The 23,957-nt window shown below is 40.1% G+C and overlaps 1 protein-coding gene across 1 annotated transcript in view; it reads left to right on the top strand.

The window, feature by feature from the left end:
• Window positions 1-22,509: 22,509 nt before the first annotated feature.
• LOC136554025 (spermatogenesis-associated protein 7 homolog) overlaps window positions 22,510-23,957 on the top strand; it is a 34,801-nt gene continuing 33,353 nt past the window's right edge. Inside the window, exon 1 of the mRNA XM_066545819.1 lies at window positions 22,510-22,570. Within this exon, the coding sequence (XP_066401916.1) occupies window positions 22,510-22,570 (61 nt within the window). The remainder of the gene's footprint in view (window positions 22,571-23,957) is intronic.

The following is a 23,957-nucleotide window of genomic DNA, read 5'->3' on the forward strand; positions in this document are numbered from 1 at the left end:
ACTATTTACTTAGTACAGACCAAATTCTGTTCCAGAGGTTTGAGCAACCCTGAACTTTCAAGTACTACCATAGCCCTATAAGTTTCTCTGGCAATGGTGAGGAATTCCCACTAAAATGTATCTGGATGTCTGCACTGGGAGGAGAGATATATCCTGCATAGACTGTGTCCATCAGCAAGGCTATGGTGACATAATGTTCTGCCTACCTCTTGTGTGGGGCTCTGGCACATTAAGAAACCTGGACCATGTTCTCTCTTCATTCTCCCAACAGCTGAGGTTTGAGAAAAGCTCTTGTGCAAGAGTGTAAAGCCAGAATCCAACCATGCCCTTTGGAATGAGCTGGGGAGTAGACAAGCGTGAGCAAGAGCTACAAATCCCCCAAAATGCCAATGGCACAAGGCCAGGGGCTCAGGACCAGGCTATAAGCACCTGAGGCCACCCTGCTGTTCCCCACTCCTGAAGTGAAGCCATCAGGTCAAGGATGTGGAACAGTGGCTTACAGCATTGCCTATTCCCATAAGCAGAGGGGAACTGGTGCAACTTTCAATAACCTCCATTTCCACCCAGACTAATGAGACAGTCAGCTCAGCACCTGAGCACCTGCCTGAGAATTGACACACATATACACACAGAACAGATCACCAGAACAGCATAAACAAAAATCATCTCACTTGGCAGACCCTCACAGATTTATCACACCTTTTATCTCACAGACTTATCTGTCATCATTTTACCATGACTTACTTCATCAACACTTCTTCTTTCCCCAGAGCTGGGTCTTAACCAAAAATTTCACATGCAGCTCTAAAATCCCCTTTTCAGATTAAGAGATATGCCAGAAATTTTATTTTCCCATAGCCAGGAAATTATTCTTATAAAACAATAGTTCTCTCCAGTCCAAATAGAGTAAGTGGGTGCAGCCTTGATTCTTCTGCCTGCAATTGTACAATTATGCTTTTCTTATGCTGTTTATTTGTCATGATTTCACTTTGATCACATCTATATACTGAAGTACTCAGCTGATGGAACCACTGGCTTTCTTTTTGAATAGTGCGTAATGAGCAATGAAAGTAGAGAAAATCTGCATCTGACAAAATATTGGAATTTGGATACATGATAAAATATCTCAAATGCTAAAGGATCTTGTGGGTTAAGTAGCTGTTTTGTCTCCTGAATCATCACAGGACTAAAAGTGCTACATGGAGCTGGAATTGGAGACAACACAAAGAGTAATTCAGGACATGCTTTGCAGTCTTCAAATACAATGTGGATGAAAACTGTAGAAACTCTGGAGGTCATTGTACTGTCATTAAAACAAATTGCAAAATTGTTGCAAGGGAGAGGGAGCAGGAGCCAGCTATCTGATATTAAATACTGAGCCCTATTTAAAAGTATGTAATTTCTTCAATACTCAGTCTTCAATGCAATTTGTCATATACAATCTGTTTAACCTTCATAATATAAGAATTGTTTCTACATTTTGAAAATACAGTAACTACAGGGGAATTAGTGATCCTTCAGAAAAAGTAGGGTAACTGTGCCTCAGGAGCTACCTCATTTTTTCTGGCTATGAGTAAGTGTCAGTATCAGGATTTAAAAACAGAATTTCTTGGTTTTTCTTCTCAGGACAATATCCAAAACGCTGTGTCACTTTCTATGTTGCATGAAAACAGACTTAAAATAACACCAGCATTTTCCACCTTGTACTATGTATATCCCTTAATTTTAAAAACATTTCATGTAACTCTATCCAAGCTCAACAAAAAGAACCCATGATCTGAATCTGAACGCACCAAGTATAGAACTCCCCAAGGTCACACCCTCACTAGCTTTTTTACACCTGCACTACACTGCCTGCAAAAATAGTTACCCTATAGGCTGACTTCTGGAGAAATTCCTACTTTTGCAGATCCATTGTTGTTAGGATACAACAATATCAAAGCCATATAAGGCTTGCCAACTGTTTGATCATCACACCCTGTGGGCAGAAAACAAGTACAATTAATGCAGCTCAATCCCTTAAGTCAAAAGTGCAGAGATCCAAGAATTTAATATTTTTTCTAATAGTGATTCTGTCTTTAACCCACAGCACTGCAACATGAACTGAATATAGATTAGACATAATTGCCTAGTAAATATTCTAGATTAATATTTCAATTACTTGTACTACCTTTGTAACAAAGACAAGATTAACAAAATCATTGCAGGATTAAGTAGTTACTGTCTAATGTTTCCAGTCTTATTATAATTTGTTCAAACCCATTACATGTACTTACGTATGGCAAGCGAAACCTATCTTTGTTCAAAACTAACATATTTTAACAGGGAGCACTCCTAGTGATGCACAGGTCTGAACAAAACCAGCAACTGAATAGAACAGAGGCAGTTTGGTCCTAAAAGACATTTAGCAAATGGGATTTTCATGTCAATCTGGGCCTGCCATTTTTAAATGGTACCTCTTAACCCTCTGCAAGAATGAGCAAATGGTGTTGGATGCTTCCTAGGTTTTTTTGACACGTGTGTCTTCAGGAGAACATAACCATGTCAATCATATTTCTTCTAGCATACTAAAATAAAAACATGATCCTCATTGAGTCTATAAAGATATTCACAGCTTTTATTATTTTATTTTATTATTCTCTGTTTTTATTTTACTTATCTCTGTTATCAAGCACAAACGCAGCTCCAGCATGAAGCTGCTATGACCAATTTAGACAATGATAAGTCTCCTTTAGATTACTTTTTTATGCTCTCTTTACACCAGTAAGTTGTGTTTAAACATGTCTTTCAAATTGGTATATTCCATGTATTGTTTAAAAGCTGTGATTCTAATAATTTTGTCCACTTCAAGATCCTTTTATAGCTTCCTGTATAGGTAGGCAGGATTTAGCACAAAGGAGTGTCCAAATATAGATGGTTGTGTTTAGCACAGTGTTTGTTACCACATTAATTTCCTGAATTCCTGTTCCAACATGAATATAACTTCCCAGTGCAGATAAACCTCAGTTGTAGACAGCTTACAGAGATCAGCCTCAGGCCAGGAGTACTCTGGAAGAGAAAAGTTATTCTGTCCTTGGAGACGCGTGCCATTTCTGGAATGAAGGCTGATTTGTCAGCATAGAAACAAGGATGTCAAGTACACTTCTTGGAGCAGGCATACCTGAAATTTTCCCGGGGATAGCAAAGGTTACACTTTCCCTGACACCAGTACTGGAATTATATATTTTCAGAAGCAAGGGAATGAGGAATGACCACACTTTGTAAAATTACCAATTCTTCTCCTTCTTACTATCACCAAACATTTCCAGACCCTTTTCCCCGCTCTTGTCAGGCTGATCACTCTCTTTATCCCCCTATTTAAACTCGTGAGCAAGGAATGAATGTTTTATTACTGTCATGAAGGAGTGGTTACACAGGGATTGAACAGAGAAGTGTTCACAGAGAAGTGAACACAAATGCAGGGAAAAAAGGTATGTAGGTAGGTTTGGGCTTGGTTCCCTATCTACACAATAGTCCTGAAGATTAATGGCACGCAGCATTTCATAGCACATATTGCCTTGTGTACAGTTAAATCATTTCTTTAATTTGGAAACTTAACATTCAGCAAGAATGCTGGCTGGCAGTACACAGCAGCTCCTCCATCCAAGGAAGAATTCACATCTCCAAGAAGGACATATTCCTTCTGCTGTCAGTGAGCCATTTTCTACTCAGTGCCAAAGTGTCTGCAGAAGTCTGTCAGTCAAGACAAAACACATAGACTCAAAAACTTGGCCATGCCATTCCTCACAGTCTGCTAAAGACCCGAGAGCAAGCCAGACAGCATCTGTGGAGGATACAGGAGGAAAGGTGACCTCCAGTTCACCAGCGGGTGTGAACAGATAGGAGAGATGTATTGATTCTGCTATTCTGGGTACATCTCACCCCAACACCCACGTTCACACATATCCATACGAAACATTGCTGAAACCCCCAACACAATGTGGTGCACTCCATCCTTTGCACATTCATTCAGGACACTCCAAGAATGATGCCTATCCCTCCTGCTTGCACAGCATCCCATGTGGGACTGTCCCTCTCTCACACTGCCATTACTACAGTTCCAGCCTGTCCTCAGCCCTCCTGCTTTTCTCAGCCCCTGAGCAGATATCTCCGTATCATTGCAATTGCCCCAAGGCAGCCGTTCTTACCTTCACATCTTGCACCAGGGTCCTCACCAGCAGCAGCTGACATAGATCCTGTGACTCATGGTCACAAGCCTATGTGTATCCTATGTAGTGCTGGTCAGGTTGGGAAGAAGCTTTGGTTGGAAACAGAAGAGCGAAGAGACAAAGATGGATGTACCATTCATCTGTCGAATATGACTGGAGGTACATGTTGCTGCAACAGATTTACAAGTAGACCCACACTTTTTTTTCAATTTGTTTTCAGTGCTCAGAGTTATTTTTGGCCAAGAATGCTATTCTTTGAGTGTCTGAGCTCCTCTGGAGGCTTCTTCTTCCTGTGAACCGTGGACTGGTTCACTGAGCAGCCTCCAAGTCCTGTGTGGTAAGCTATCAGTTCCAAGAAGAATGAGTCAAGTGTTTGCCCACATGAAATTCATTCCCTGTTATTTTAGGAAGAAGCAGAGAGGCTCATAACTCATTCTCATCATTGCTGGGAAGCAGTCACCAGGTCTCTTGCACAATGCATTGAACAGTGCTTTCAAAGTGATTTAGGCAATATAATGTTACAGCCAAGGTAACACATGATATGGCAATGCCATGGAATGTGCCCTTGTAACAAATATTAAATATTTCAGCAGATATCCCTGCATTTCAACAAGGATCATCCATCTACATCCAGACTGAGATCTGTTAAAAATATTATAAAACAGATTCATCTACTTATTTTTAAACTTGTTAATGAAATAATTGCATTACTAACAACGACAGTAATAATTTGAATTCTTACTAATACCATAAATTAAATCTCATGCACGTCCATCAGCATTTATATTGTTTTTGCTTTGAATGTGAAGGGCTTGGAATCACTGGATCATGAGTTTTATTTTGGAAAAATGAAGCTCAGTCTGCAAACCTATATTTGATCTTGGTTTTTTTTTAAACAGACTGAATCTGTGTTCATCTTTCCTTTCACTGTGCAGATGTATCTTCTGCAGCAAACACAGAAAAGCAATACTCAGCAGAGTCTCAGGTGAAGAGATTAACTCCTCCACTCCAAGCCTAACTTGACACATGGCCTCAAGACACTCTCCTTTATCAGACTGAACATTTCTATCTTGAGTGTCACTTCAGACACAGAATTCCTGCAGTGCTCCATATGGCTCGTGGATGGGTTCATCCAGGCTGAGGAACTTCATCACTGTAATGACTAATTAGCTCCATGACTTCAGGGCCAGTAGAATCAGCCAGCCCCACCTACAAAATCCAATCTGAAGGTATTGATGGTGTACCCTCAAACAGGCTGAGAGAATAGACTTCTTGCACCATTCCCAAATCCTGCCTTCTCTCATGGTGCTGAATTCAGCAACTACTGAATTCAGCTGAATTCAGTAGTTTTCTTTGAAGGCTCAAGGCACAGTGTCTGCTCTACAGATGTTTGATGAACCATTAAAAAACACAGAATAAAATGCTATGCAAAACCAGAGTGGCAAGTGGTCACTGTAGCTGAGATTGAGGTTAAATTTACTTCTAAATCTTCTCTGTCAACAGGTTATTTAAGGCTTGCCTTTATATTTTTATCCTTCCTGCTGGTTTGAGTTTCTGGATCATTACTGCAGATTAATGATAAATATACTAGTAAGATAGACTTCCTCCCAGTGGTTGGAAACACGTATTTTAGAAACTTCTTCCTCTACCAGTTTATTTCAGTGAGAATTCAGGTTTCCAAGAAACAAATCAGGCTATTTATATATTAGATGAGAAACAGTAAGGATAGATTTTACTTTTTAAATTTCAGCAAAACCAAGAGTAACTTATAACCGTGCTATTAAAATGTAGTCTGGTGAAAAATGAGCAGATGTAAGTACATTTCTAAGTACCCATCAGTTGAGCTTGGTGGTGAGTGAGAATGCAGATTTTTTTACATTCCATGTTAAAAAAAAACAGATGCTGGAATAATCTCAGCAGCATCTTAATTCTGCAGTCTTTATGGTGTACTTGGCATTGCAATATGCACAACCTCCCATGATGTTCACAGGGTAATGTAAGTATTGACAGTTGGTAATTTCTCGAATGAAGTAAGACTTGTGCTTTAGGGAGCCCCTTAAGAGAATGGTCTCCTCCCTGAGTGATAATTGAATATGGCAACTACAATCAATAAATACTTTTCAATTCTAATAATTTGAATCTCACATTGACTCAAACGTGACCCTTTGCTAATGTGACCACTTTGCAATGTGAGAGAGGTATGTTGGTTAAACTCATGTGACTGCAGCTTCCTGGAAAGAAAGTTTAGAATAATAAAGCCACAGACAACTGCAGAGAAAACTCCAAACATATCACAGTACACCCAGCTTTTAACAGTATTCACTGAGAGAAACACAGAGAGAAAGAAAGCAGAGAACCAAAGGATAGCATTAATTCATATGAAAATCCCAGATGCATCAAGACTGCTGAAGGTTGGGATTATACCGTTATGTCTGATAGTTATGGTTCTGAAAATTAGGTTCTAAAGCCTCTAAGGAGATTTTGCAGCAGCACTATATTGGAAGTCTTAGACTTGATGGATTTTTTTACTCCAGGATTGTTCTCCATGTTTGGATTTGTCCTATCCACCGAGATGGTCACTAACAAATGTAGTAAGACAGATAGAAAAGCTGTTTAGACCTCTTCTGGGGATTCAGCAAGAGGGAGACCGGCATAGATTGGTTTACAATTTAAAATGCAACACTTTTGCCTTCCCTACCAATTCTTTTGGGTATACAACCCGCAAGTAGGGAAAAATTCTGTGGTGTTGATCTGCTTCTGCTTTTAAGATAGAAGATGGGGGGAGAGGGGAGCAGATAGGAGGGAAGGAGGGAGGGAAGGACAGAGGGAGAAAGGGCAAGCTGGTTAATGTTTTTCTTTCAGCTTGTTTTCTATGAGTCACACCACTAAGTATTTGCATTAGCAGGTCGCCTGCTGCTGCTACATCATTCAGCTGTTTGTTTAGTTGCTGTGCCTCTTGAAAAGTCCAGCAACACCGAATTTTTATACATCCTTCTTGTACTTTATTAATGAAATAAATCTTTAAGAAACAAAATGTTCCCATCACTGTTCTTCTACCTGTAGAAGTAGCAGTCCCTCCAGTCTCAGTGCTATTACTCACTCAAATAAAAGGTTACAGAACCAGAACAATATTTATTATTACTTCATTTTATGTTGTCTCCTGACCAAATTGTATCAGAAAAACTGAAAATAACATAACTGGCATGTCACAATAATTAAGTTTAAAGTTCAAAGTTTCTTATTCCCACTTGTGAATTAAAATTAAAAAGTTGCCTAATCTTAAATGTTTCCAAACCCAAACACTGAGTATAACTTTCAAATCACTTTGAAAGAGTTATATTTCTTTCTTTAGGTATGAGACAAACATTGTCCAGAAACATATCAAATCAGAAGTTCTTTAAGGTAAGACTGAGATTGCCTTATTCTTCCAAAATTGGGTCTTCAAAAAAATCTTGTTACTGAGTTTAACAAAAGTAAAGCTGTGAGCAAAACTCTATCATGGTCAGCATGAAGAGAAGCTGTTAAGTCTAAATAAAGAAAAGGAAGAACTGCAGAGACCTTATTTTCTCTTTATGAGGATAAACAGCAATTTGCTGTTTGATGATCTTTCTCTCTTGTTTATTCCCCAGCATTCTGAATTTCTTTAATAGTTTGCTTTCAACTAACAACTTTTTTTCCATTTTCAAGAGTGCCAGCATAAGATATGCCAATTAAATACAAGGCACAGTCCTGCCCTACATGAAAAGGCAATAAAAGCACACAAACATACCTGTTCACAGAGAAAGGTAGTTCAGACTGGATATCCACTCTATGAGAGAGACAGGGTCTCAAGAGGAGCGCTTGTAAAGGAAGCTCTTCAAAACAGCTCTGTATCTTCTACATAAGATGTTTGTTTTGGTTTTCCTTCTCTTTAATCAAAACAATGGCTGGTGGGAGAAAAGCAGGTGTTTTAAGCCTTGTCTTGGTTGTAAAAGAAACAGCACCTTAAGAGAAACTTTTCTTCATTGCAGGCATGTGATCTACGCAACTTTCTCCTGGTTCAACCCCAAACGGCGAGTGTGGATAGATGGTGTCTTCTTACTTGTGACATCTGTTCCCTGTGTGAATTCAGACATGCGTGTCCTGACTTCAATAACAAAAATGCTTTTTTTCTAGCTACTTGTTATTCTTGCTACACCAACATAACTGAGAGAGTATGAGCTATAGCTCTTGTCTATCTTCAACAGAACTATGGGATAATTAAAGGACTACTCAGTTATTTCTATGCAAATTAACTGCCTAGGTGAAATTTAAAACATAGCTTGCTCTTCAGAATGTTTCTCACTTGTAGTGATCTACTAGAAGACAAGAAGTTGGCATATAAAAATGTTTAGTTGCCCGATTTAATTAATCTGGAGACTTCTACATAGAGAGTCTATCTTCCACTTGCCACATGGGCATGTTTTTTGAAGTGACTGAAAACATTGAACAATTCTTTGAAGCTGGAAGTTTAACCTCCCTGCTGTACAACTACTGCTTCATTCTAGATCCATTCTTGCCCTACTTGGGCTGAAGATGGCTTTCAGAGACGGGACTTCTAAGATGACTCTGGAAGAGCAGGTAGGTCACCCTCTACATAAAAAATGGCAAGGCACTGCAACAATTTATGTACTACAACTTATACTCTTTTCTGGAGCACAGTATTGATGTTTAAGCTTCTTTAGGTATACACAAGGGGCATCAATGATCAGTATGTTCCACTCAGAGTGCCCTTCCTCATCTCTTATTCTATAGTGGGTGAAACCCACAGGCTAAAACAAAGCTGCTCCTCTGCAGTGGCTCAGGTACAACAAGTCAGAGTGTACTGTAACTGCCTGTTAATTAAAATACTCCTGCAGTTGAAGTGCTAAAACACTATCTGGGCTCTGAAAATGCTTGATTTTATCCCTGCTAACAATCCCATTAAGAATTTGCTTCAAATTTGAGCCTATGCTTCAAATGAGCCTATGCTTTCCTTCGGTATAAAGTTTTTGCCTAATCGTATGACCTGTATTCTTCCACTGAGGTTTCTTCGGTTCCAGCTCTGCACTGCCACACAGCTTCTCAACAGCTTCCTGGGAACTGCATGATCTGACAGGGAGTGGACGCAGAGTTCTGAATAAACACATTTTTAAAAACTGCAGGAAATATCAGGGTAGTGCTGACATGAGGCCTAATTTATCCTCTGGTCACTTAATGCAGATAATGGAGGCCAGTGATAGAGAGTGCATGCCCTGAGCTATACGCTGGTTCATTACACACACGTGGCTCCCTTTAAGTTTAATGTGAATTTAACGTACCAAGGAAAGAGAGGACATGCCCTTCAGGGTGAGTGCACGCTCTCAAAACAGCTAAGGAACTCCCACAATAATGTCTGTTTTCAAGATAGCTCCAAAGACTGAATATTGATAACTAAGCACTTTTATGACTGATACTTATGCTTCAAGTGTTTTTCTCAACCAACAGCTCTTTACATCATTAACATCACTCTGAACATCAGATGTGTGGGCAGCATTCCTGCTTTCAGGCCTAGTTGTTTTGTGCCACCTTCAAAGAGATGCCTGGTTCAGAAAGGCACTGAGGCATAGCCCTCCCAGGGCCTGCTAACCGCCAACATTGCTCTTCTGGGCCCTTTGGCTTTGCTCACATCTCCGAATTTTGGTGCAGGTGCCCTCTGGGCCTCCCAGAGGCCGAACCCCGCGCTGGAGCCCTAAATGTTTCCTGTGCCAGGCGGCCCCTTCCGTGTGTCCCTCCGGCCGCCCGCCCGTGTGCGAGCGCTGCGGGGCCGCGCCGCCCCAGCCGCACACGCTTCGCCAGCCCCGGCTGCCGAGCCAGAACCGCGCTCGCCTCTAAAAATAGCGCGGCTGAGCTATAAATAGCAGCGCCTGGAGCGGCTCCGGAGTGCCCCCGCCAACGCTGCCGCCACTACTGCTGCTGCTGCTGCTGCTGCTGCTGCTGCGGGAGGGGAACGCCCTCGGGAAGGGCCCCGAGGGGAAGGGGAGGCCAGGGAGGATGGATGGATGGATGGATGGATGGATGGATGGATGGATGGATGGATGGATGGATGGATGGATGGATGGATGGATGGATGGATGGATGGATGGATGGATGGATGGATGGGAGGGCGTGGATGGCCGCGGGGCAGCGACCGCTCCTCCCCGGGCGGATACGCGGATGCTGCAGTGCGGGGCCGGGGCCGCGGCACCTCGGCGGACTCCCCTCTCCTTCCCTCCCTCCTTCCTTCCCTCCTTCTCTGCCCCTCTTGGCCTGCGGGAGGGCAGCGAGGGGCGTGGGCCAGGAGCAGAGCCCTTCCAAGGGGAGCCCAGTGACACCATGGGCACCACGGGGACACAGCGGGCACTCCCCGAACGAGCGGCGGGAATGCCTGCTCGCCGTGAGGCTGACAGAGCACGGGCACAGGCTGCCCGGTGAGCTGTCCTTGCCCCTAGGAGACACTGGAAGCCGCCCGGGCACGGCTCTGGGCCTCCTGCTCTGGGTGGCCCTGCCTGAGCAGGGGATGGACCAAAAAACCTCCAGAGGTCCCTTCCCACCTCCAGTGCTCTGTGAAATCCCATAGAGCCTCGCTCAGAAAAAGCAGAATTGAGGATTTTCCTTCACGTAAGGCTTCCAGGACTGTGCTACAATTTTGTAAGAGCTTTCTAGTCTGGTGTGTTGCTGGTGCTTCTGGCTTTGTGGTGAAGGTCTCTCAGGGCAAGCTTTGATTGCAGCCAGCAGGCCTCCAGTGGAGAGCTGCCGGTGCCCTGAGAGAGCGAGCAGCAGGGAATTGCATTTAATACCTCCTCCTTTCACTTCTGACGTTCTTTCTGCAAGGAACAGCAGGGCTCCCCTACTACGCTGTATGATCTTGCTCTGTTAACTAATTTCGCCTTGTAACAGGAATGCTCTTGCTTGCACAGTGAAAATAGTAATAAAAAGAAATAAAAATCCCATGGCAGTAAAGACTGTTAGCTTCACAGTGCTGTAGTTTTAATCAATGTTGTTCTCTCCTACTGAATGCTCTCTTGCTTTCTGATCTAACCTGCACCTTGCACCATTTGAGAAGATAAGAGAGCACATAAGAAAAAGTTTCCCACACCACTGTAGGTCATTTACTGAGAAGAGCTGATCTCCATGATGAAGCCTGCCAGTGTATTGCTGTAGTAGTTAGTACCACCTTGCAAATGTTCATGCATGTGAAGATACTCAGACCTTCTTCATAGGGATTCATTGTAATCAGATACTTCAGTTGGTTTTGGGTTTTTTTTTTTAATTAGCTGATAGCAGAAAGTGCCTTTTTTCAGAAAATAAATTTAGTTGCAAAGGTCCAGTACAGCTGCACATTTTGAAGAGTTTGTTTTCTTAAGTCTTTAGCAGTCAACAAAGCCCCTACAGCCAAGCCCTCATGTTATTTGAAGAAACTACTTGAGTACACAGCTTTGGAATACAAGATAGAGGTGTGGCCTCTCTGTTGCTTTAACAAACATGCACATACCTGCCCATATTTCTTCATACCTTCTGCTTGGAAACACTAGTGTGCTTCTAGAGGATCAAATTGTGGCTTTATTGAGGCCAATGTCAACATCATTGTGGACTTTAGTGGGGGCTGGTGTAAGAACCAAATTTACAACTGTGATTAAAAATCACAAGTAAAATGCACTTGTCCATTACAATCATTATATATTTTTAAAGTTCTTTATTGAGCCAGTTGCAAAGGATAAAAATGGGAAACAGGTTTTATGAGGTGTTTTTTCTCCCTACTGTTTTCTCTAAATGAATTATAAAGAAATAAAAATATGCAAAAAAGATGTCCTGATTCTTCTGGACTAGCATAGTATGAAAATATCAAAAAATTGCAACAATATAAAGAAGTCCCAATCTAAATAAATGAAATGGTTATGAAGTGGTAGAGACATGCTTATTCATACATGAAGAGCTGTAGTTGCCCAAAAATGCAGAGTCCAAAGATCTTTTTTAAGAGACACCTAGGAATATACAGGTATAACTAGGCAAATAGAGACTTCAAGATCTGGCTGATGCTGGCAGCCTGATCCATTAGGATAATGAAAAAGTCTTAACTCTTTTAGTTATTTACAACTGTTTGGTCCCATTCTGCATGGGAAGTGAATTCCTACTGAAGGTTTCATCCTGCAAGAGCTGATTAAGTCAAGATCTCACAAACATATGATGATAACTTTACCACCTATAATTCTTCCAAAATTTTGCTGGTCTCAGCCTTTGCTGAGTTTATCATTAATAGCTCATAACATGTTTTCCCCTGTCCTCCAATTCCACATTAACTTTGTGACAGTGCATCTTTAGATAATTTGTCTGTAAATCACAGGTTTAATTTTATCTCAGCACATTTAGACACCAGTGGCTGTCTTTAGTTATTTAATTTAAAACTTTGAGTTGTTAATTAGGCCTCATTAGTTGAAGTGTCACAATGTACAGTTCACAGGAGTATTTGGAAAATTTTAAAATGCTGAGTTAGTACTACTTGCCCCTTCAGAGGAATTGAAACTCTTTCAAGGCAGCTGCTGAAGTGTTTGCTAGTACAAAAAATGTATTGATAAATACTGAGATCTTGTTTCTCATCCTTTTAATTGTGTTTAAAGATGACACAAACTGATGTATCAACTACTCCATAACAAATTCTAATAGACTTACTGGGAAGAATAATTAATCTCTTCTTGTATTCAGAAGGTAACTTTTGGTGTTAGACGATGTAGTATGAGGACAAGAACAGATTGAGTTATGTATTCACTTGCTGAAGGGGTTTTTTCAGGTACTTCAAAGGCAGTATCCTGGTGGTAGGATGCTGAACTAGATGGACTGCAGTTCTGATACAAAGGAACATTATTTTATTGACATATGTCACAGAAAGCTCAGCTTCTTGAACAGGCAGTGCTCGTACCCTCAGTGCCTTGTACTGGCTCTGCAGTTATCCCCTGAATCGTGCTTCATGCAGCCTGATTTGGGGTTTTTTCCTTGGCATTTAGGAACAGAAGCATCACTGTTCCTGCTATCCTTGTGCTGGAGGCTTTATGACTCGATGGAGCAGAGCTGTTTTATTGGCTTTTGGCCACCAGGAGCTTTTTGCATATTCTGAAGAAATTTCCAGTTCGCTGGAATTGCCGGTGCTTCACCCTCCCGAGTCACTGCTGTGGCCACACTTGTGGCTGATAGTGATTTTGCTTTGTGACACCTGACACTGCTTATGCCTCACCAGCACCAAAGGTGCAGGACTGAGCTTCCTGGCCACACTGCCAAGTGCACAGCAGGCCTCTGATGTGACATAAAGAAAATAAGGAGTTCCCAGTTTTTTCTTTCCCCTCTTCAGCCATCAGTCTGTTATTTCTATCTGGTGCAGCTGCTGCAGGAAGAGACCGTACTACCTCTGTGAACTGCAGAAACTTGTAGCTCACTGCTGTGAGCCAGCAGGTTTCAAATGGGAAGTGCAGTTCCTTGTGAAGATCTTATGTTCAAGATGGTCACCTTTGACCCACCACATGGCACATTAGGGATGGTTTACAGTTCTGGAGGTTGAAAAATGAAAAATAGAAATAATACTATAATACTAAACAGCATGACGATTTAAAGGGATGAAATTATTTTTCTTGTTGAAATCCTAACAAAATAAATGATAGACTTATTCATGTATTTCATTCATGCAATATTGTAGTTTCAGCAACTGTTCTGAACGCTGGTTTTGTCTTACAATGCTTTATGCCTGAAAAAAAGAGGGAAAATTCAGCAATTTGTCACTGTATAGAACAGAAGTTGGCTTCAAAATTTCTTGCTTTGTCAGGCAGTAACATTCCAATGTCATGTCATGTAGAAAGAGTCAAAGCATGTGCATGAGCAGAGAAAATCCAGTCAAGTAATGGAAAAAAATCTAAAACTCAAGGGAGAAAAGACAGCAATTACCAGCTGCTCTAGTTAAGTATTTCTTTCTGTGCTCCCTTTCAATCTCTTGATTTAATTTCATTTTTAAGGTACATTCTTAATTCTAAATTAATGTAGTTCCCACATGTCCTGCCATACCTTGTCATGTAAACACTAGGATAAAATTAATGGAATAAGTTGTGTGAAAGCCTGTTAATTAACAGTGAATTTGCTCTGTTCTGTGGTAGGTTTTTTTCCTACTAGGCATTATTTCCAGTTTCAGCTTTTATAGGCAGGAAGAGATCAAACAGTAAATAAAGCATACAAGACTACTAGAGTTGGGGTTTCTTCTGCTTGTAGTTCAATGGCCCTGATGCAGCCTGTGGCTTTATATTGGTTAAAACAATCAAGATGAGTTATCAGCCAAGTTATAATGACAGAAGAAACTAAGTCTGAATAGCTTTTTCTCATTTATAACTTACACTGTAAATAATATCATATATGGGAAGGCTGTAAAGTGACAAAAGACTTCAAGAGTGCGGCCCTGCATCTGACTGGAAGTTCATTTGGTCAGATATGTCTCCAGTACTGGCCATAAGTAGATGTCTGGGAAAGGCTAAGAACACGACAAGAACACAATACTTTCTCTTTTTCCTTTCTCAGCCTTTTGGAGAAAAATGGCCTTCAATCTTTGGCTGACCAGTGTGGTGTACACATAAACCTCAGGGTTTTCCAACTGCACCCATCTCATGTTTCAGTGCTTATTTGTACTTAAGTTGTTTCTCATTACTTGCTGGCTGAGCTGGGCTAGGGCTTACATGTGGCAGATCAAGATCATTTTGTGAGGCACATGTCTGCACACAGTGAGGGACAGCTATTGCACTGGGAAACTTTAAACCTCTGGTTTAACTAGACAAAACAGATTGGAAGGCGACAAGGCACACATCATGGTCTTTGATTCTTTAAGTTAGGCACTAATTATAAACACATGCCTAAAATCTGACAGATAGTACATTGCTGCACAGTCACGGCAGCAAAACCCTTCATAGCAATTTGAAGCTCAAGGAAATTTCCATTGCCACAGCACTCGACCTTCTTCACAGGGAATAGAGAGAAAACATTTGCTTGCTCTGGGGGAGAGCAGAGCATGCTGATGGAGTAGGCTGCACATCCTTGGCTGGATGCTGCCACAAACCTCCCAGGCAGTAGAGAAAGGGATTCTCCAAGGTCTAGACCATGTCCAAGGTGAGTCTTGGGCATCGGTAGAAGGGATAGACTATATTGCAGTCAATGTTCTCAAGTCAATGTTCTCTCTGCTAAGAAGAAAAACAGATTTTTGGAAAAATGGGGAGATGGGGGTAGATGTGATTTCAGGGCTTGAATTTTCAAAGGAGTCTAAAATAACTGAAGCAAAGTGCCAGCTGCAAGTTCATATCTCTCAGCAGAGACAGCATAAATTTATTTATATCTTGATTTTACCTGCCCAGGAAGGGGCCATTTTTCTTGTTGATAAATGTGAAGTGTTTCACTTATATTGTGCTTATTTTAGAAACCCAAAAAAGTGTTCCTGCCTCTATTAAAATAAGCACTTGACTGTGTTGCACTGAAATCCATGAGCTTCCACAGCATGGCTGTGTACTTGAGAGGTAGCTCAGTTACTTTCTTGGGCAATCATGTAATTTGTGCTTCATCAACTACAGTTTATATATTAATGAATAGGCTCCTTGCTGTCAAGTTCTTTCATTTGGATGCTGTGTAAATTATAACAATTTGCAGATGAGCTCTGGCCCATGAGAAGCCCAATAGGAGTCATTCTTTATCCTGCAGGGTGAGAGTAGAGGCTAATCAGTACTTGAGCAGCCCACAGATGTTTAATTGAGATAAAAGGACTGATACAATTAAAGTGCTCTTTCTATTTATTTCAGAATCTTGAAAGCATTACTAGGAAATTATGTATCTGTCCTGGATGAGAAGAAATAATTGATCTGTATGCAGAAATGACATGCAGGGGTGACAATGTCTGAGCAGTAGAAAAAGAAAGACATCCTCCTAATATACATCACCATGTTCTGTTTTGCTAATGACAAGAGATAGAAAAGAAAGAGCAGAGTAATAATTTTTCCACATGCTTTTATGGTTTTCTTATTATTTGTCTCCTGTTCATTTTTTTTCTGCTGTATAGACACCCAAACTGTAGCACCTCCCTCACACATCAAAGAAATTTGATGAAGGACTGCCTTGATCTTTCTTGCTTTCATCTGTCTCTCATTGCTTCTCCATGTTTTCTCTGTAGCTGGGTGGATACCACCCAGTGACAGCAAAGGCATTTGAAAAGGAGTGTCTTTGCTCTGTTGAGGGGCCTTGCAGCTGACAGGCACACTGCTAAAATTGGATCTCATGATCAGTGGGAGGGTGGCCTGGGTTTGAGTTCATCCATATCTTCACAGGGGCTTGCTAGGGTATCACTTATGTAACTGTGACAGTTGCTTAATGTGCCTCCAGCTCTTAACAGTTAATCATGTGGTTTATGATATCAGATAAATAAATACCACAAAATACAAATATCACCCTGTTCATCCCATACAAGTATGATAAGCATTAGTAGAGGCAGTTGAGTGACAGGACTGTTCCACAGGAAGTTCCAAAACTAAGAAAAATAAATGGGGACTTATTAGAATAAATATTAGAACCCCTCTGCTTGTGCCTTTACATTCTTTTTTCTTTTTTAATTGGTTGAATCTGGAGGGTCTGTCTCAATTCCCAGGTTCCAGAGCTTTCAAATTCTCACATTTTTTAGCAATTTCTACCAGAGTAAGTCCCAAGAAGCCCAGGGGAGGGTCTCTAGGGGCTTCAAGACTCAGAGATTGGGCATAAGCTGAGCTCTCAAAGGTCTCAGGTTTGATGCTGCTCAGCAGGAAGGCCAAGTGTAGTTTTGGGGTTCATAAGAGAGGATGGTCCAGCTACTTCCACAGAGCTGGTGGGCCTGGAAACAGCAAGTGTTGGACTGGCTGTGGACCCAACAGAGGGGAGACCATGTGGTGTGACTGAGTCCTGGGGCCTCTGCTCTCCTGCAGCTGGCAGGATTCCTTGCAGACCATAGTTATGAATTTAGGGAAACCCTGTTCTTTCTCTGCAAAATATTTCTGTTTTGACAAACCAACAAACAATGCCACAAAAAATCCTGTTTTCCTGGTAATCTTTGGATCAGCTTTAAATCCTGCACAAACAATAGTCAGGCTGGGTTTGTTTTAATGTTCTGGATAAAGTTTGTAAATGCTGCTTCCATAGCTGTGCCTGACAAGGGCTCTAGGCTTCTGCAGGTATTGAGACATAGACCCAGAGTAATTCCAGTCCACTGGGAAATTCATGTGGGTTTTAGGGTGATGAAAAATAATGCATGCCTGTTAGTCAGGTCTGAATGCCAAATGAATATCTTAGACGTAGCTCTGTAGCTCATCGGGCAATCATGTAATTTGTGCTTCATCAACTGCAGTTTATATATTAATGAATACGCTCCTTGCTGTCAAGTTCTTTCATCTGGATGCTGTGAGATATAGGCTCAGGTGAGAGTATATCCCTGTGGATAAAGGTCCACTCCTTGTTACCCTAACTTTCTCTATCAATAGAAAACCCTGATTTCAAGCATAATTGCCATTGCTTAATACGTATGATCAAATCTGTTTCTGTTTCAGAACTATTCTAAACTTTGCACATTCTCATCAATGGGAATGGCCTCAAATATGCCCAGATTTCTAGCCCACTGTAGTATGTGGAGATGAATCTTAAAATATGACTATTTGAAAGAAGATATTTTGTCAATAGAGAATGATAGCACAGGAGACTAGACTGATGTTTGGAACATTCTTAAAAACTGCACTTGTCACGAACTTTTGTACTGAGAGCCAAATTTTTCAACAGACAGAGCCCTCAAATCCAGGAGCTGATGCTGCTCAGCAGCTTAATGGAGGAAAGTACAAAGCTTCAGAATCAAATCCCTTGGTTTTGGAGAATGATTCTCTCACAGCAGCAAATGCTTAGCTGTATGTTTGAATTTATTTCATTGTAGATTATTTAATATGTTCAGAAAGAGTTGGTCTTATGTTTTCTGTGAATACCAATAGCAAGGTCATTTCTTATCTGTGCATTGTAATTATTGAAAATGTGGGGGGAAAAAAGCATCTCCTTTTCTTGTAACTTCTATTCAGCACTTTTACTGTCACTTTTTTAGGTGTGCTGTGGTTTATATTCAAAAGGTATGATTGCTATAGAATACAAACCAATCGGTAAAGTATTTTAGCATCTATCTGTCTGCTATAAAAAAGACTTGATTTTTTCTCATATGTAATTTTGAGTCTGTGTTTCCTCTTGAAAGAGCTGTGCATGGATGTAAAATAGCAAAGTATAATGCTAACCAATTACACTGATTTATTATAATCCAGTAAAATTAAAGCAGTTTGACACAAATGAAAGTTACTGCTGCAGTGTTTCTGTAGGGAGACAGATTAAGGTGCTACAGAAATGCAGAAAACACAAAGAAATTGAAGAGACTGTGTTGACAACAAAACAAATCATTAAATAGAAATGAGCCCCTGCTATATCTGGGTCTTGTTCCCTCACCCAATGACTGCAAAGATCAGGGCTTAATTTATAGTAGGGTAAGTAAGTATTGAGTGTGTGGTATAGATTCCCTACTGTGTCTTACACAGATTTAACAGAGGTGGTCATGATGGATTTATATAATTCCTCCATTCTGAAACTATCCCAAAACACAACATTTTCGGTTGCTGTACCTGATTTTAAGCAGAGGTGAGGGAGGATCTTTTCTCTCTCTCAGTCTGCTATTAAATTAAAATTAAAAAAATTTAAATTTAAAAAATTTAAAACTTCACAAAAATTAACACCATCTTTTCAAATGCTGCACGCTACTTCTTTTCATTCTAAGAAAAGGCAGAAATAATAGCATCTGAATAGGTGCTGAGCTATTTTGAAGATAGTGCTAAGGCATGGTTTTACAAAGTCTGTGTGTAAACCCCACAGCCCCAAGGAACATTGACAAATAACTGTTGTCAAGAGACTGAACCTGTCACATTCAGAAACTCTACCAGACAGTTCCCTTGTTACACTATCAGACATTTTGCTCTGGAAAAGGGTGTTCATCATCTAAGGCCTGATCTTGCAGTTAACTGGAGGATGTTGCCAGTGGCATCACCTTGTCTTCGCTCTGCCTCCGTGTGTGGTGTTGATCATCCCAATGGATCTTCAAAACCTGAACTATCATCTGATCAGTTTTCAAAATACTTCTTGCCAAAACAATTTTCTTTTCTCATGGCTTTCGATCGGGAAACACACCATTCCTTGGAGATTGTAGGGCTCCCTAAGTCAAACATGGCTGCAGCTACAAAATTTATGCGGTGTTTCTTCTCATTAGAATGAAAATTCTGCATATTTCAACAAAGTTAAAAGTAGTTGTCCTGAGGTTTATTCACAGGTCTGATACTCAGAAAATCAAGTTGCATTTCTTTGCCATTAAATCTTTTCATCTCGTTCCAATGAACAAAGCCAGCTTTTTCAGCCTCCACAACAAAGACAATACTTTTTCTTCCCCTTAACTGCTATTTATCTTGTTTGCAAACTTCTGTTATAAACTTATTGGGTCTGTTAATGAGTGCCTGACTGTTTGTACAGAGCCTGGGACTGTGATCTGATTGAGACTTCAGGAAGTCACCAGAGTTCAAACAACAGCAGTAACATTCTACTATGAGTCAACTGCTGAAAATGCTCCTGTAAGGGACTGGTTAATTAAAGGTCTGCCATTACTGTGACTTTGTTCCATCACAACATCTGTTTAGTGCCTGAATCATGGGTTACATGTAGCATGCACTTATTAAATTTAATGTACTTTTGCCAAAGAGTTACAATTTTTGATACATACTTCTTCATTTTATCTGTCCTCACTCAGAGCCATTTCCCACTGATGTTTTTCTGCTTCAAATAATTGTAGAGTCATTGTTGAGCTGAAGTGGTAGGATTGGACACAAGAAGATAAAGAATTACTTTGTTCTAAAGTTGGACATGGATAAGACCTCTTTTCAATATAATATCCTTCTGTCTTTCATGCTTTTCAAAGATGTTTGACATTAAAAAAAAAGTCAAAAGAGGTAAAGATTAAGCCAGAGAAAATTTATATTTCAAAATAAAGAATCAAAATTATTCGTAGTAATAGATGAGATGTAGCTAGGCTAATTTGTATTAAATCTTTAGAGAGTATATATGAAGCTATGCTAAGTTCCACTATTTTCCAAAACATTACTAAAAATACTTAAGGAATACAACTAAATAAATAGCATTAAAAACCCAAATATTTTGATGTGTTACCTTGGATTTGAGAGCAGTAACTTCCTTTGCCCATATCCTGTTGTGACTACAGAAGGATGTTTTCAAAAGACAAAAAAAAAACCTGACCTTTTGATGATTTTATTAACTTAGGGACCCATGACAATTAGAAATATGAGCACAGAGGAAAAGTAATTAAGTTTACTCTGCTCCCATTTATTTAATAGCATTTTTATTTTATGTCTAAGGTGGCAGAGAATCTGATAGAAAAAAAAAAAAGAATAAAAAAAGAAAACAAAACACTGCTCATAATCTTTCCAGCCTTTGTTTTCTCAGAACACTGCCTAATGCTCTCTGTTACCTGCATCCTTTTATCTTTAAGGCCATTCCAGACAGGTGATTTTGTTAAAAACTAAGCTCCCAGTGTGGGGCCTGAATTTCAGAGCCAGTTGAAAGTGAACTCTCAGAAAGAAACAGCCAGGTTTTCAGGTGTCATCAATAAAGGTCTAAAACCTGATTAAATTCTCTGCCCTTAGATTTTGCTTAAAGGTGTAAACATATGGTTTGTGAACTTGCAGCAATGCCTTTGAAACCAAAAGTCATTCTGAAATATGTATATGAGGACAAAATAAAAGGTTTCATTGTTTAAGAGACAGACACCCCTGGTTCTTCCCCCAAATTACGACGTTGCCTTGAAACCAAAGAAAGAATGGTATTGATTTTTCCAGTTCTGATGACACTTGGTGTGTCCTTTGACATTCAGGATCATCTCTCAGGAGATATTTCCTTTACAACTGTCAAATAAAATCAGGCAAATCCAAGTTCACAATTAAGCAACTTCTGCTGCCAGACAACCCTTTGGAGTATAAAGCTACTGAGCACCAGGTTCCTGTATGCCAGTTGACTTATCTGCTTAAGAAGCATGGAATTTCATGTGTGGGTTTAAAGTGATAAGATTTATCTGGTGGAGAAGATTATGTATGCACATTGCAGTGCTACTGGCTTGCTTCACATTAACAAGGAGTAGGTTTAAGATGAATCAAAATCAGTCTTTAAATTGAAGACAGTCTATTTAAATTAGGGTTAAAATTATTGCTGGAACTTTTACATATAGACAAATAGTTTCACTAAGATGAAAGTAAGTTAAAAATGAAGACTGAAGTTTAGTCTCCATTATCAGACTTGCAAATTAAGTTACCAGCTTTTCCTTGATTGTAGTGGGAGTTAGAAACATCATTGGGTTGAAAACCATACCAGTGGACAGGTAGGGACTGAAATCTTCTGGATTTCCTATGACTCTGTGTCAGTCTGACCTCTGTGTACTTATGTGATTTTGGAAACTGAGACTTGGCCCTTTCAGCTGTTGAATTTTACCTGTTAGCTGTAAAATTTACCCTGTTACTTGTCTGAGATAAATTCATCTGTCAGCAGAGCAAGATTTCTTCATAAACTAGGTGGAATTCTGTGTATGTAGAATTTGTGTTCTTGCAACCCATCCTTAATTCAAAACGAGCGGGGACTTGTTTGCTTTCTTTGCTGTGTTGAGTCTGGCTTTTCTAGGTCTGGCTTCCATGATGTGAGCCTATAATATTTTGTGGAGTATCTGTATAAAATCTTCAATGCTATGCTTTTTTCCCCACTGCTTCCCTTGGGCACATGCAGCACAGTATCAGACTGAGCTGCTCCTTCTTTTGCCTTGAAGATGTTTAGCAGAGATGATCTTTCAGATTGCAAAATATGTGACCTTTGCACAATGCCATGGCTCATTTCTGTGGCCTGTAGAAAATTGCCCTGCTAATGCTGTTGTAACAGAAAGTTTCCTCTCAAAGGATCTGGTCTAAAGGGTCCTGTTAACTGAGAGGGATTAAACCAAACAGAAGAAGTCTGGCAGGGAAAGTAAATTCCAAAGTTACAGCCTTTCCATACCTGTATCAGTTGCAATGTGGCATTCTGGCCATGAGAGTAATTCCCATAAGGACCTGCAGAAAGATAATCATAATTCTTAATGTTTTCATTAATACATAACCAATACATTTTTCTTCCTTGCCAAGGGTCCCAGATAACCATGGTGCTTACATACTCCTTGATGGGACCTTTCAGAGGACACACGAGTCTCAAAAGTAGCTGTAGGTATTCAAATTATTACTTGAAAAGTGACTAAGTGCTCCAGTTTTGGAATAACAGCTTAAATAGTATGACACTATTAAAAATACATATTTATTATTGAAATAATGTAAAGTAGATAAGTCCTTCTAGTATCTGCTCTATTTCTCACTGTCTTAATTTAGACAAACAGCATTCCTGTTCAGGATGTTTGCCAAGCACCTGTGGAAGAGCTGCTGGAAAGCTGTTCTGCCTTAATCTTCCCTTCTCAGAAATGCTGTTCCACTGCACCTCCTCCAAGTCCATATTCCCACTTGTAGGAATTAACAGTTAGCAGTGGTATAAGCTCCTTTCACTATAGCAGGTCTGCAGTTATATTAGTCTTTAAAGAGTAAAATAATTGACATGTTACAGAAAACGGACTTCTACTCCAGTAAGAAGCAAAAAGCAGTGGCTTTGAATCAGCAGTCTGGTGAGAAGCAAAGTCACCTCCTGTGTTTTTCAGAAGCCTATTTTTGGTTTTCAGTGCATGGAAAAGACATGTTTTATCACTGTCATTGTGTATCAGTCGAACTTTAACACTGCTACAACTGGATTTATGGTATGACATTATACCTCTAGACATGATATATTCTCCAGACATGATCTGCAGAGGTAATCTCTTGCAATTCAATCAGTGGAAACTAGGTAAATTAGTCATCACACAAGTACACATTCAGAGCTATAATAAATTGCTAAGAAAGTCATTATAAAGTTGGAAATAAAAAAGAGTCACTGTTGAGAGGCTTGTCACTGTTCACTGTTCTTTATTATTCATTCTTGGGTCCTGGTTTCCTGGAGGTCTTTCCTCATATGTAGAAACAAAATATAAATGTATTGGAAGTACAGTAGTCCTCTGAGTTTGGAAAGATTTTCAAAAGCAGGCAACTTTCTGTAGATAGATCTGTGCTCATATATTGAAAATATTGAAACTCTGAAATGCTGAAGACTTGGATCAAGCAATTTGCTGAATGTTGCAGCAAATGAGATCTGTGTAAGGCAGCAGAAAATACAGAACTTGGATTCTGTTCAGAAATGGGCTTAAGAATATTGCCTGTCTTTACAGCACACAAAAGGGCTGTTTCAATTTGACTTGACATGTGTTTGCACCATCAACAGAGCCTCTTAACAGGGCTACTTAAAATTCCCAATAGATTTCAATTTCTCATTTCCTTCAATTTGAAGTTGCTCAAAGAAAACATAAGAAAAAATTGTTTGAAAGTGTAAACTTTCCAGGGAGCTCAAATAAGATGGCCCTCTGTAACGGTGGGAAATACTTAGTTGGACACCCCCTAAGTCTCCCCATTTCATTGTTTTTACCCTTAAAGCCTTTCCTTTAAGAAAGGGAGGTGCTTTTTTTGTCCTCTCTTC

Source organism: Molothrus aeneus, chromosome 3 (assembly GCF_037042795.1).
Source record: "Molothrus aeneus isolate 106 chromosome 3, BPBGC_Maene_1.0, whole genome shotgun sequence".
Taxonomy (NCBI): domain Eukaryota; kingdom Metazoa; phylum Chordata; class Aves; order Passeriformes; family Icteridae; genus Molothrus; species Molothrus aeneus.